Source organism: Nicotiana attenuata, unplaced genomic scaffold (assembly GCF_001879085.1).
Source record: "Nicotiana attenuata strain UT unplaced genomic scaffold, NIATTr2, whole genome shotgun sequence".
Lineage (NCBI taxonomy): Eukaryota > Viridiplantae > Streptophyta > Magnoliopsida > Solanales > Solanaceae > Nicotiana > Nicotiana attenuata.
The window spans coordinates 63,816-77,131 of record NW_017673338.1 but is presented as its reverse complement, the minus strand read 5'-3'; the positions used below and the strand labels follow the sequence as shown (position 1 = coordinate 77,131).

General features: G+C 39.0%; 2 protein-coding genes across 2 annotated transcripts; both read right to left on the bottom strand.

Moving 5' to 3' along the window:
• Nucleotides 1–242: 242 nt before the first annotated feature.
• Nucleotides 243–1,616, bottom strand: LOC109216090. The gene has a single exon (XM_019380221.1). The coding sequence runs from the start codon at nt 1,614–1,616 to the stop codon at nt 243–245; it is 1,374 nt and encodes a 457-aa protein (XP_019235766.1).
• A 673-nt stretch (nt 1,617–2,289) lies between these two features.
• Nucleotides 2,290–3,585, bottom strand: LOC109216089. Its single transcript, XM_019380220.1, has one exon. The coding sequence runs from the start codon at nt 3,583–3,585 to the stop codon at nt 2,290–2,292; it is 1,296 nt and encodes a 431-aa protein (XP_019235765.1).
• Nucleotides 3,586–13,316: the final 9,731 nt, after the last annotated feature.

Here is a 13,316-nt window from a genome sequence, read left to right as displayed (position 1 = left end):
CCAAGCATTTTACTATTTTTTTCCATAATTTTTTAAGGTTTTTAAACTAATTTATTTCCCTTTTCATCCATAAAAAGCCAATAATTATTTCCAAAGTTATTATTTTTTTTTTGGTAATTAAAATTTTTTTATTAATCACCAAAGATCATGCTGTACAATGCCATAGTCCAGCTTATACTCAGCTGACTATCAAATCTCATCTAAAATACTAGCTCACCATAACTATGTTAACTACTAGTCTACTATATCAAGAATTGCTGCATCTGCTTTCTAGTTCTAGGATTTCCTCTAGCATTACATATGTAAGCTAGCTCTCTTGCTAAGACTTCACTGTTGCGATATTTGTTCTCAAATATACGAGCATTCCTTTCCATCCATAGTGCATATGAAACTTCAGTGATCACCATCTTGAAAATACTGGCTCTGCTTGATTTTCCTTTAGTTTTGCTAATGATCCATTGAAGCCTTTGGTCCCAGGTATGATTCTTTGGCTGGTCCTCTTGAATCCATTGCATTACTTGCTCCCACAAGTCTTCTGAAAATGAGCATGACAGGAATAAATGTTCTCTTGTCTCTATATGTCCTTGGCACAAAACACACTGTTGGTTTATGTTCATTCCCCATTTAGCCAGTCTATCCTTGGTTGCCAATCTTCCTTGTAGCATTAACCATAGATTGAACACTGCTTTTGGTCGAGCATAGTTCTGCATGATTAGGTTCTTCCAACTTACTCTTGGTAGATCTCCTAGTAGTTGTAGGTATATATGTCTGATGGAGCCCTTGTGAACACTTGAGCCTTGGAGTTGTTGCAGAATATCTCTTGAGGCAATTATTCTCCTAGCCATCCAACTAGCCTGTTTAGGAATTGGCATATCCTCTATTTGATAATGTTTTATATAGAAAGCATTAATCCACCTGATCCACAGCTTATCCTCTTTATGAGCTAGATCCCAGCATACCTTTGCAATTGCTACCTTGTTCCATAGCAGAAAATTGATGAGGTTCATTCCACCAGCAGATTTAGGAGTACACATCCTATCCCATGAAACATAAGCTTTTTTAGTAATAGTGTTGGATCCAGACCATATAAAGCTTCTACAGATTGCTTCAATTATCTTCAGCACTTTGACTGGTATGATGAACAATTGAGCCCAATAAGCTTGAATGCCAAATACCACAGATTGAACTAATTGCAACCTCCCAGCATAAGATAACTTCTTGGCAGTCCATGAAGTGATCTTGGCAGTAATCTTCTCCACTAAAGGTTGCCATTGAATCAAGGCAATTTTCTTGGTGGATAGAGGAATACCAAGGTATTTGAATGGTAATTCTCCATGTGCAAATCCCAGGTGATCAATAATCTGTTTCTTCATTTCCTGTTTTACTCCCCCAAAGTAAACTGAGCTTTTACCCAAATTAGCTTGTAGTCCAGAGGCTTCAGAGAATTGAGAGAAGTATTGAAACATGGCAGTAATAGATTCAAGGTCTCCTTTGGCAAACAGTAGTAGATCATCAGCAAAACTCATGTGAGTGATACCTAGCTTTTTGCATCTAGGGTGGTATTGGAATGTTGACTCTTTCCTCAATTCAGCAAGTGATCTACTGAGGTACTCCATAACTATTGCAAACAGGAAAGGGGAAATGGGATCCCCTTACCTAAGTCCTCTAGCAGTTTCAAATGGTTCTGTAGCTTCTCCATTAATAAGCACTGAAAAACTAACTGTTTTTATACACTCCATGATCCAATTAATGAATCTGGTTGGAAATCCAATCCCCTCCATCACCTGTTGTAGAAAGATCCATTCAACTGAGTCATATGCTTTCTGGAGGTCAATTTTAATCATACATCTGGGGGACACATGAGCTCTAGTGTAGTTTTTGACTAACTCATGAGCAAGGATAACATTATCAGCTATTTTTCTGCCAGGAATAAAGCCTGCTTGGGCTTCACAAATGATGCTGGGCATGATTTTCTGGAGTCTGTTGGCTAGGATCTTGGATATCATTTTGTATAGAACTGAGCAACATGCAATAGGTCTATACTCTTTGACTGTGGTGGGTTTGGAGACTTTGGGGATTAAGGTAATAGTGGCACAGTTTATTGGTTTGTACATCTTGGAAGTTAGGAAGAACTCCTTGATGGCTTCTATGACCTGCCTGCTGATAGTGTTCCAAGTTTTCTTGAAAAAAACAGCAGCCATCTATTCCTGGGGCTTTATCATCTCCAATTGCTTTTAGACTCTCCACAATTTCCAGTTCAGTTACTTCTGCACAGAGATCCATTCTTTGTTATTGTGACAACATTGGACCATTAGCCATATACATTCTGTTTATAGCAGGTAGTGATGCAGCTGTTGAGCCCATAAGTGACTTGTAAAATCCTAGAATCTCCCTTTTTATGTCTGCAGGCTCATTTACTTTAACTCCCATTCCATTTGTAAGTTCTGTGATCTGTTTCCTTTGTGTTCTTTCCTTCATAACTGCTGTGAAGTACTTGGTATTAGAATCTCCAAGTTGAATCCACTTTGCTCTTGCTTTCTGCTGTACCACACTTTCTTCAATCAAAGACCACCTTTCCAATTTCAATACTATCTCTTTCTCTTTCTGAAGTAACACATCAGAATATGCCCTTGCCATTTGTTCTTGAATTTCCTTCAGTTCCTGTCTGTTATGCTCTATCTTCTGAGTAATACTCTTGAACTCCTTAACATTCAAGGCCTTTAGAGGGCCTTTCAGTGCTTTGAGTTTTGCCCATATTGCTTTCATAGAACCATGGTAATTTGTAGAGTACCAGGTAGATGCCACAATCTGTTGAAATTCATCATGCTCAGTCCATGCATTAAAGAATCTAAAAGGTACCTTACCCTTCCAAGAAGATGCTGCTAGAGTCAGTATCATAGGATTATGATCAGAGATTTGTGGTTGATCATAAACTGTTTCCACATGGCTCCACTTCATCATCCATTCATAGTTGCCAAATACTCTATCCAATCTGCTACATACTCTATCTGCTCCAGGCTGCTTGTTTGTCCAGGTGTAATAGTCTCCTTTCCAAGGTAACTCTGAAAGTCCTGCTTGCTGAATACAGTGGCTAAACTCTTGAGTCTCAGAATAACTAACAGGATTACATGATTGTCTATCCTTGGGATATAATATAGCATTAAAATCCCCTGCAACTAACCATGCATCTGTGATAGTTGTTGAAAAGGACTGTAGTTTTCCCCATAACGACCTTCTTTGTTCTATTCCATTGAATCCATATACAACAGTGAGGTAGCAAGTAACATCCCCCTTTATACTTCTGACTATGCAATGAATCAGTTGAGGATCATCCTGAAGACCAGTAACTTTGAGCACATTTGTATCCCATAAGATCCATACTCTCCCATTTCTAGCTTCATTGTAGTTTGTTAGAGTACCCCATCCAGGAACCAGCGGATTAGCAATTCTGTAAGCATTTGTTTCTTTAACCTTAGTTTCTACCAAACCAACTAGGTTTATTTTATTGCTCCTAATGTACTCCCTAACTTCCTTCTGTTTATACCTTTTATTTACACCTCTAATATTCCAGAACAACCACTTCATTGGTAATTACTTGGTCCACCTCTATCCCCTGGTGGCACCTCATAGTTACCATTTGACACTGCTTCAAATCTTTTACTTACAGGAATAGGAGACAAAGGTGGGAAGTTACTGAGGTTGAATTCTGGGCTCTGAACTTTTTTTCCTTTATCTTCCTGTTGTCCCATCTCTGGCATCAGACTTTGTAGCTCATTAAGCTCTTTCTGACCTTCATTTATCTCATTTGAGACAACCTGTTGTGGTGCTGATATTATTGTCTCTTTTTGAGTAGGAGCAGCATGTACAGGGGCCTTGGTTCTCCATTCCTATGTTACTTTTGCCTTCTTCATTTGAGCATGCTGGTTTGTAGCTGGTTTCACTTGGGCTGTGCATCTGTGGCCAATAGTTTGACATTTCTCACAAAAGGATGGCTTCCAGTCATAGAACACATCTTGTAGGAATTTCTTCCCATTTGGATCCATCACCCATATTTCATTTGGCAATTCTTTGGTGACATTAATCTCTATAAGCATCCGAGCATATGAGACTCTAGTCTGTTTGGTTGTGCATTCATCCGCAAAAATAGGCTTCCCTAGGACACTTGCAATCCTACTTAATGATCTCATTCCCCAGCAGGACATAGGAAGCTTGGGAAATTTAACCCATAAAGGAATATCAGTAGGAAATTCCTCAGTGAAGTCAAAATCAGGAGTCCATGGTTTGAGAATTATAGGTCTGTTTGCTATAGAGTAAGGTCCAGCACAGAGAATTTCCTTAGCATCTTCCATTGTTTTGAACTTAATTATGTATTAGCCTTCATCATGATAAAATAGGTCTGGTTCTGGAACATGTGACCAGTGAAGGTTAATAAACCTCTTCATCGCATTAAACCCAGGTCCATCCCCTAAGATATAGGCAATTAAAGCACATTTCCACTTCTTCTCTTCCTCCTCTACCTCTAATTTGTTCAATTGCACTATTGGTTGTCCATCAACAATTAGAGGTGGTATATAATCTAGAGACATACCATTTGTTGCAAATCTGTTTTTCTGAAACAGTGTTGACCATGTCTGCTTGGGTTCTTCAGTTCTGTTATTGATGACCCCGGAATCCTCCGTTACTGCTGCTACTGGTTGTACTTGGGCCTGCTCTGGACTCTGCATGGTTACTGTTCCATTGGTGGTTTTCTTCGTTAGATCTGGTTTTGCTCCAATCTGAGCTGGGGAGATCAGATCCAGCTTCTTTGAGACTGTAGATTGGTACGATGTCGATCCAATTGAGCCTATATCACCTGCAACTGATGAATCTGAGCTTTGCACTGTTGGTGGCGTGGTTACTATTTTCTCCATAATTGGTTGCTTGATTGTTGTTATAAGGTTCTCAATAGCTGCTAATAGTATCTTACGTGGTCGTCCCCTACCTCTGCCTCTCCCTCTCGCCATGGCTACAAGCTCGGCGTACGTTTACCTAACGTGCGCCGAGAGCATTTTTAGAGAGAGAAAGTTATCTCCAAAGTAATTATTTTGGTAATTCATTTATTATATTTTTATATTTATGCTAAGATATAGCTGAGGTAATTTTTTGCATATTTTTACAAATTTATTTAGTATTTTTTTAAGCTAAATTGCATATAATTGCAATATTAGCCCTTTTAAGATTCAATTGTGTTTTATATTCATAAAATTAAGTCCTGTAATTTTAAATTGTTAATTATATATTATAAATTATTTTAGTGCTTTCAATTAGTTTTCAGAAATTTATTTACTATTTTTATAAATTAAATGGGAAAAGGGGGCTATTTAACTTATAGCCAGATTTCGGCTTTCTAATTTAGCCTAAATTTAAAAACCCATTACCCCAACCCAATTAAACCAACCCAAGACCCAGGCCCAATCCTAAGTCTACCTGGCCCAACCCGGATCAAATCTTGACCGTTGATCAATTTTGGTCAACGGTCTAGATCCGCCCTTACCTAATTAAGCCCAAACGACCCCCCCCCCCCAAACCCCTCTCATTCCTCACTCAACCGACCCTCTCCTCTATCTCTCTATCTCTGGTTCTCTCTAGAACCTTCCCCCTCCCACTCCGCTCCGGTGAGTTTCATCCATCTTCTTCGGCCACCTCCTGGCCTGAATCCATGGTGGTTTCACCACCTACCGACCCTCTATGGCTCCTATACACCTGTTCGATGGAGTTTCATGGTCTGAACACGAAGAAGCTTCATCCAAACCTGGTTCAATTCAAGTTTTATAGCCATCTCCGGCCTTGCTCCGGCAAGCCACGTCTGGTTTGAGCGTGGCCTCGCCTCCTCCTGGTCAGATCAACAACGATCCAAGTATTTCTCACCAAACCTAGCTTCTGTGGTTCTTATGATTTCTTTAGATCTGTTCTAGATCTAGGTTTTCCCTAAACTTTTAAAACGATTTTTGATATTTCTTTTTTTTTTTTAAAAAGCCATCGCTTTCAAAACCTTTATTTTTCCTACCTAGGGTTTTTGAGTTAAGTTTCTCTGATTTTCTTTTTCTCTTGTGTGCTTCTCTGAGTTTCTCCTACTGTGTTTTTGTTTAGTTCTTCTACCATGTTCTTATCAGTTGCTTCTACTGTGTTATTTGTGTGTTTCGTCTACTTTGTTTTCTCCTACTGTGTTCTTGTTAAGTTGTTCACCATGTTCTTATTTGTTTCTTCTACTAGTTCTTCTACTGGTTTCGCATGCTGTTCTTTTACTATGACTTATCATGAATTCCTACTATTAAGAGAGAATGCTAAAGGTCTCAGTTCCTTTCTGAGACGTCTGAACCTGTTTCAATTAGTATCTTTTCCATTAATCACTTGCCCTTTCGTCTCTGCACTCGGTTAATGGCAAGAACCCTAAATTTGGGGTTCATCCGAGTTTTGAGACCATTGGCTATGTGACTTGCTTGTGCTTCATCTCTGAACTTGCTTAATTTCAAAAACCGTAATCTTTTGGACTTATTTGAGTGCCTAGAGTTGTTTCATCTATTGCTTCATTAAGTTTCAAAATCATTGCTTCAATTTTGTTTCTTCGTATGATTCTGACTTTTGCTAAACTCTATAAGACCTTTACTTGACCCCTTTTTCGCATGCTATCGCTGAATTACCATATTCCTATAGTCTACTACTTACTTATTTTGCAATTGCATGACACTTTCACTTTGTCCTAAATTCAGCCTCGCATGCCCGATACTTGTGTACTCTTTATATGTGCTGAACTTCCATTCTAAATGGCTTTCAGTTGTGATTGGTTTCAGACTTTCTTTGTATAAGTTTGATTGATTTTCATTCCATGTTTGCTGACTTCCCTGTTACTCGATTTGAGTCAAAAGTTTTCCTTAGTTTTTCTGACTTGGTTCATTCGTGGACCAATGCTTACAATATCTCTAACCCCTTGATTTACTGAATACTGATGGATCCTTACCTTATTTTTTTTTAAAACCGTGTATTTCAAAATTCTTCCCTTAATTAAAACCCCTACGTATTTACCCCTAATTGCCTACTTTGCACAAGATATTTAGTTGATTTCTTTCCTTAAATAATTTTACCGGTTGAATCTGAGTTCCTTAATTGAAGGAAGTCTTGTATTGATTGATTTTTTTAATTGATATTCAGTTCCTTAATTGTTTTCTTACCTTGTTTCTGTCTGTTCTTCACACTATTAATACACGACCGTTTCAACGACACACACACACACACAATCATACACAGTTTTTTCTGAACTTGCATTTATACTCAAACAAGTATTCTCTTTTGTTTGCTTACATTGTGGCCTGTTCCAAGACATGTTGCTTGCTCTCTATTTGTTTCTTTGAAACTGGTATGTCCTAATCTAATTTCAGCACCACAACAATGTGTTTATTTACTGTTTTTGTATCCCTGTTTACTGCATATGTATAGTTCAACACGCATAATAGCTTATTGATTCCTTTCAGCCTGTTCTATTATGAATCCCAAACCCCTGCCCCATATGTGTTTAAGCTATGGTTTGAGGCATGGCAGTATGCAAGTTATTGTCCATGAATTGAACTTGATCCCCTGGGGTTCCTAGCCTCTAACAGTATGTGTTCTGGCAGGCTTATAGGTGTGCCAGCATTCCCCATTGCTGGGCATGCCCAAAGTTTGCCTTTTTGCCTAAACGACAGGCTCCCTACAACCCCTATTCCCCTGAATCCCCTTGTGTATGCTTAGCTGTAGTTGATTCCCCCCTTCTTTCCCCTTTTAGCACTATATTCTGCACTTGCACACCTTCTTAGTCTTTAAGTTCTGCCCCCCTCTTGTGAGCCTTGCCTTGGGACCCTTTGAGCTCCCTCTGAGCTTGGACACTTGAGGGATGGCCCTTTCACACTGCACTTGTCCCAATCTGATAATACATTTGGGTGTGAGCATTGCCCGGAGTCCCTTTGAGGCTCTTAGGGAACTTTGACACACTCAAGTGGGAGAAAGGCTTTGGATCATGATCTCATGGAGTTGGTTTACCTTATATTTCAGACATGAAGTCTGAATCAGGCTCTCTTTGGTTGTACTTTTATTTTTATTTTTCTGATGTATTTTTTTACTTTAATTTGGGCTGTAATAATTTGTAATAATCTCTTGGGGATGGCTAGTGAAAAGGGTGGGTAACTATGCATGCAAAAAGGATAGAAATCATGCCTATAGGTTTCAAACAATTTCTGCATACAGAAATCATGCCTATAGGTTCTTAAAATAAATTCTGCATTTAGATATCATGTTCATAGGTTTCAAAGAATTTCTGCATGTAGATATCATGTTCACAAGCTTCAAAAAATTTCTGCATATAGAAATCATGCCTATAGGTTCTTAAAAAAATAAATTCTGCATTTAGAAATCATGCCTATAGTTTTAAAATAATTTCTGCATTTAGATACCATGTTCGTAGGTTTTCAAACAGTTCAGCACCTAGATATCATGTGCAAAAGTTTTTTAAAACAAGTCTTCTGCATTCTACACCACGTTCAAAATAAACTACGCTTAGAAAGCATGTCTATAGGAACTCTTAATCGAATATGAGCCGCTTCATTCACATATGGATATAAAATCAGCAATAAGGGTGTTGTCAGTTGCAGAGCTAATAATCATTTCGTTTAAATCTGGCCTCTCTTTTAATAATTTGATTCCCACACTTAGCAAGTTTAACGAGTATGCATTCAAACAGTTTATTTCAAGCTTTACTATTTCTGAGTTCAGTAGATATCATGCCTATATGACCTCGTCTCAACACTTAGGCAAGCCTTAGGGTGAAATGAAATCTGTTTCTGTTAATAACTACAACCAGCAGGCAGGCCTGATTCGGGCTTCTTATCTGAATTGTGTAATAAATCAGTCTGCCTCAACCTTTTAGTCCTCGCATGTTTAATTTTTAATCAGACCCTAATTAGTATGTGTAAGTCATGCTAATTATGTGCTTCTTTTGTTTAAAGGGGGTATATCTGAGCCTTTGCTTGTTATGTGCTTTCCCAATTTGCTATACACGTTTTGTATGTCGCCTTAGAATTTTTGCCTTTAAAACCACAAATAAGCCTAACCTCCCTACCTCCCTTAGGATTAGTAGTCCTAAATGCCCCTAGGACTGACAGGATGGGGACGGGTAGTGGCATGCAATAGGTGAGCGAGACCATTCCGCGCTTTAATACCTTAACGGGGTGGAAGGGTAGATATGGATATGATGACCACGCGATAATGTCACGTGTAGCCCCTCATTGAGGAGTGATTACCGGCCATTGTGTAGGGTCATCCATATTATTAATAAACCTAGGACCCCCCCTCCCTTTATTCTTTATTTCTTTCCTTTCAGCATTTTAACTCTTTATTTTGTTATAAAAAAAATCAGCTTTCTTAATTGTTCTTTCAAACCTTGCTTACTTTCAAACCTTTATGTGATAAAATCCCCTCTTATTTGAGCCTTATTTGTCTATATGCTAATTGTATCCAAATTCACAATAATAGTCCGGCTGGGAACTACACTAGTGAATTCTGAGGGGTGCCTAACACCTTCCCCTTAGAATAATTTCAAGCCCTTACCCAATCTCTGGTTACTCAAATCAAACCTCCTTGGTGTCCTAATGCACCCTAATCATTAGGTGGCGACTCTTTCAAACCCAATTCCCAAAAGGAATGAGTTGTCCTCCCAAATGTCACAAACCCGATTTCGCGAGAAAAAGAGGGCGCGACAGCATGGCGACTCTGCTAGGAAACTTTTAAGGCTTTTACCATTTCAGACCTTTATTGTGAATTTATGCTTCTTCACGCACAATTATTGGTTTATTTCTTTTAAGCATTCAATTTTCTTCTCGATTGCAAAACTGCCTTGTCTCCTTTTTTTTTTCTTTTCATTACTTCTTCCCTTTACTACTGCCTTAAATCATTAAAACTGTTGTATTTACTGCTTTCTTTAACGTGCAAATACGTGACAACATGCCTTTAATTGTTGCATAATCATGCTCGACATCATATTCCACTCGTGCCAAACAAATACCATAGCAACGCTTATAATGAGTTGTTGCGCTCTTCCTATTTTATCACCCCCTAAATCCGGAAATGACATATTTGCGGTAAAACCAGTCGATCAACGGTGTAGTCGACGGTTCCGTGCCTTTCCCCCTTGAGTTGTCCGCTCAAGGGTACCAGTCTAAAACCCCGTAGAGACCTCACTCTATTTAAACTGTGCATGCATCATGGTCAAACCTAGCCGAGTAAGTTATGTTGTCCACATAATGACTCTTTATGATAGCCTTATCCAAAAGTCCACCGGGTTCCCCTGAAACCCAAACGGACATTATCACGTTCTATGCATTTATTTGGAGAACTAAATGCTTTTATGCCAATTTATTGATGTTAAATAGTCGAGTCCGGTGGGGGAAATGGCCTAACCTTATTTTCTTGCAGATAATGAGGCACGAAATCCCCAGATTCGGCATGGTTACCAACATCCACCCGAGACTGCTAAACTGGTGGAAAGATCTTCATTCCAGTGACCAGACCCTTGCCCGAAAATATCTAGGGAATCTACCCTTCCCCCTGGAAATCCAACCCAACAACAAGATCATTGAAGCTGCTACTTTCTTTTGGGATTGTGAGAGGTCCGTCTTCCACTTCGGGAGATTGAAAGGATGCCTTTGCTAGAAGAAATAGGAGGATTAGCCGGCTTAGTATGGGAGACTCGGGTTTATTGATGCCTGATAACCGCAAAGGTAGGGGTTTCCTCGAAATGATGGGTCTAAAGAAGAATCCAGAACTGACATGCCTCAAAGAATCCTATATCCCTTTCGATTATTTGTACGAGAGGTACGGTCACAGCAAATCCTACCGTACCTATCCTGATGAGTTTGCCATTACCTCATTGGATCATATCGATCGAAGGGTCTTTGTATTCATGTTCTGTTTTCTAGGGTTGATTGTGTTTCCAATGAAGAAAGCAAGAATCCACACCCGACTTGCCATGGTCAATAAAACTTTAATGTAAGGAATTGGAGGGCAACCATTCATCATTGTGCCCATGATCGTCGCAGAAATATAGCGAGCCCTAGAGAAATGTCAACGGGGAGCTAGTCACTTCGAGGGTTGGAATTTGCTACTTCAGCTGTGGCTCATGGAGTATCTACAAAAGGGTGAATACCGACAAGAGATCCAACGAAGGGACTGGGACGATCATATCGCTTTCCATCACCCAAAGCGAATGAATTATATCCCTGATATGTTTGCTCAGCCAGAGGATGCCAAAGGATTGTTCAAGCTATTTGATAATCTGACCGATGAGCAAGTACAATGGATGTTCGAATGGTTTCCAACTGAAGAATTCATCGCCCGATCTCGAGACGCACCTTTTCTGATATTAATCGGTCTAAGAAGAACGTACCCTTACGTTTCTCTCCGAGTTATGAGGCAAGCTGGTAGGAAGCAGGTTGTACCCAGGGTCGACAAGATGAGTCATTTCCGGGCTGACTTCCAGGCTGACGATAGTCCTTACAAGTGCCAAGCTCAGCATATGTGGCACTACAAGATCGTCATGGGAAGGGATACCATCGAACCAAATCGATACCATGCCGGTTGTACTCCTTACTATTCCGGTTGGTTGGAGGATAATCATGATGGTCTGGGTGAACCTGGGTTCGTTCGAGGTCACAGGATCATAGATGAAAAGGTCGATGCACAGGTCAAATACAATCAGCTACGCAAAAGAATCTGGGAATGCGAAAGTGAGCACCGTGAAATACAAGAAGCCAATCAAAAGTTAGTTGAGGAATGCAAGGACATGGCCATCAATGCCAACAAACGACTAGGATACCTGGAGCGAGGCATATTGTTGATACCCAATTTTTCCCTGTATATTTTTTATATGCAAAATACTTTCAAAATAGCATATGTATGCATATATAAGTGTGTCCAAATGTTTTAGTATTTTTCCTAATTTTTAAAAGATTTTTAAATCGATTTATTGCCCTATTTTAGCAGTATAAAAACCAATAATTCCTCAAATTATCATTTTTGGTGATTAATTTATATTATTCTCATATTTATCCCAAAATATAGCTAAGGTTATTTTTACACATTTTTTACAAATTTATTTAGTATTTTTAAAGCTAAATTGCATATAATTGCAATATTAGCCTATTTTAAGAATTAATTGCGTTTATAATTATAAAATTGATTCCAGTATTTTTAATTTAATATTTATGTATTGTTAATTAATTTAGAACCTTTAATTTATTTTCAAAAATCATTTTACTATTTTTATAAAAAAAGGGAAAAGTGGCTATTTAATATCTAGCCCTATTTCATTTCAATTGTAGCCAAAATCGACCACCCCAGCTAACCCAATTTCAATCCCAATTGGACCGGACCAAATCCTAAATTTACCCGCCCGTGACCCAATTAAAAAAAACCCCGCCCGGCTCCCCTTTTGATCCAGGCCGTTGATCATTTTGATCAACGGCCACAATTCCCCCTTCCTTTTTTAATTTCCAAACCCTCCAACCCTAAAATCATTTCACTTAATCAGCCGCCTCTAAACACCCCCTTCTCTCAAACTCTCTCGAACCTTCCTAGAACCCTAATCGTCTCCTACCATCTCCACCGTGAAACCCACCGGAAATCATGGCTTCTCAGGACATGGGAGTCATATACTCACCTTCTATTACTCCTATGTGCCTGATACATGAAGATTCGAGGTCTGGCCTCGAAGGTTTTCATCTAGACCTTTGCCGGCTCGAGGTTTCATGACCATCTCCGGCCTTGCTCCGGCGTATCCTTGTCTTCTGAGCCTGATTCTAACTTCTCCGACTCAGGTTAATGACCTTTTCAAAGCCTTTCTCATTCTAGGGTTCTTCTGAAACCCTAACCCTTTGAGGTTTTTCTCCGATTCTTTTTAGATCTGTTGTGTATCTATGCTCTACTTGAGTTTTCAAACGATTTTCCTAACTTTTATTTTGAAAATTACTTTTAACACCCTTCTTTTCCGATTTAGGGTATTCTGGAAAGTGTTTAAGTGTTTTATGATTTTTCTTCCTTGTTATTCGTGTGTTTGCCTCTGATGTGTTCTCGTATCATCTTTGTTATGCTTCTCTTACTGTGTTTTCCTATATTATGGTCTCGTAGACTTCTCTACTGTATTTTTACCATGTTCTTATATGTTTATCTTACTGTGTTTTCCTATATGCTTTTCTGCTATACTTTTCCGGTGTTCTTGTGTTCTTCTACTGTATTTTCCTGCTAAGTTTTTAAGT

Excerpts from the sequence above, each read along its gene's own strand:
- LOC109216090 (XM_019380221.1), bottom strand. The coding sequence starts at position 1,616 with ATGGAGTACCTCAGTAGATCACTTGCTGAATTGAGGAAAGAGTCAACA.
- LOC109216089 (XM_019380220.1), bottom strand. The coding sequence starts at position 3,585 with ATGAAGTGGTTGTTCTGGAATATTAGAGGTGTAAATAAAAGGTATAAA.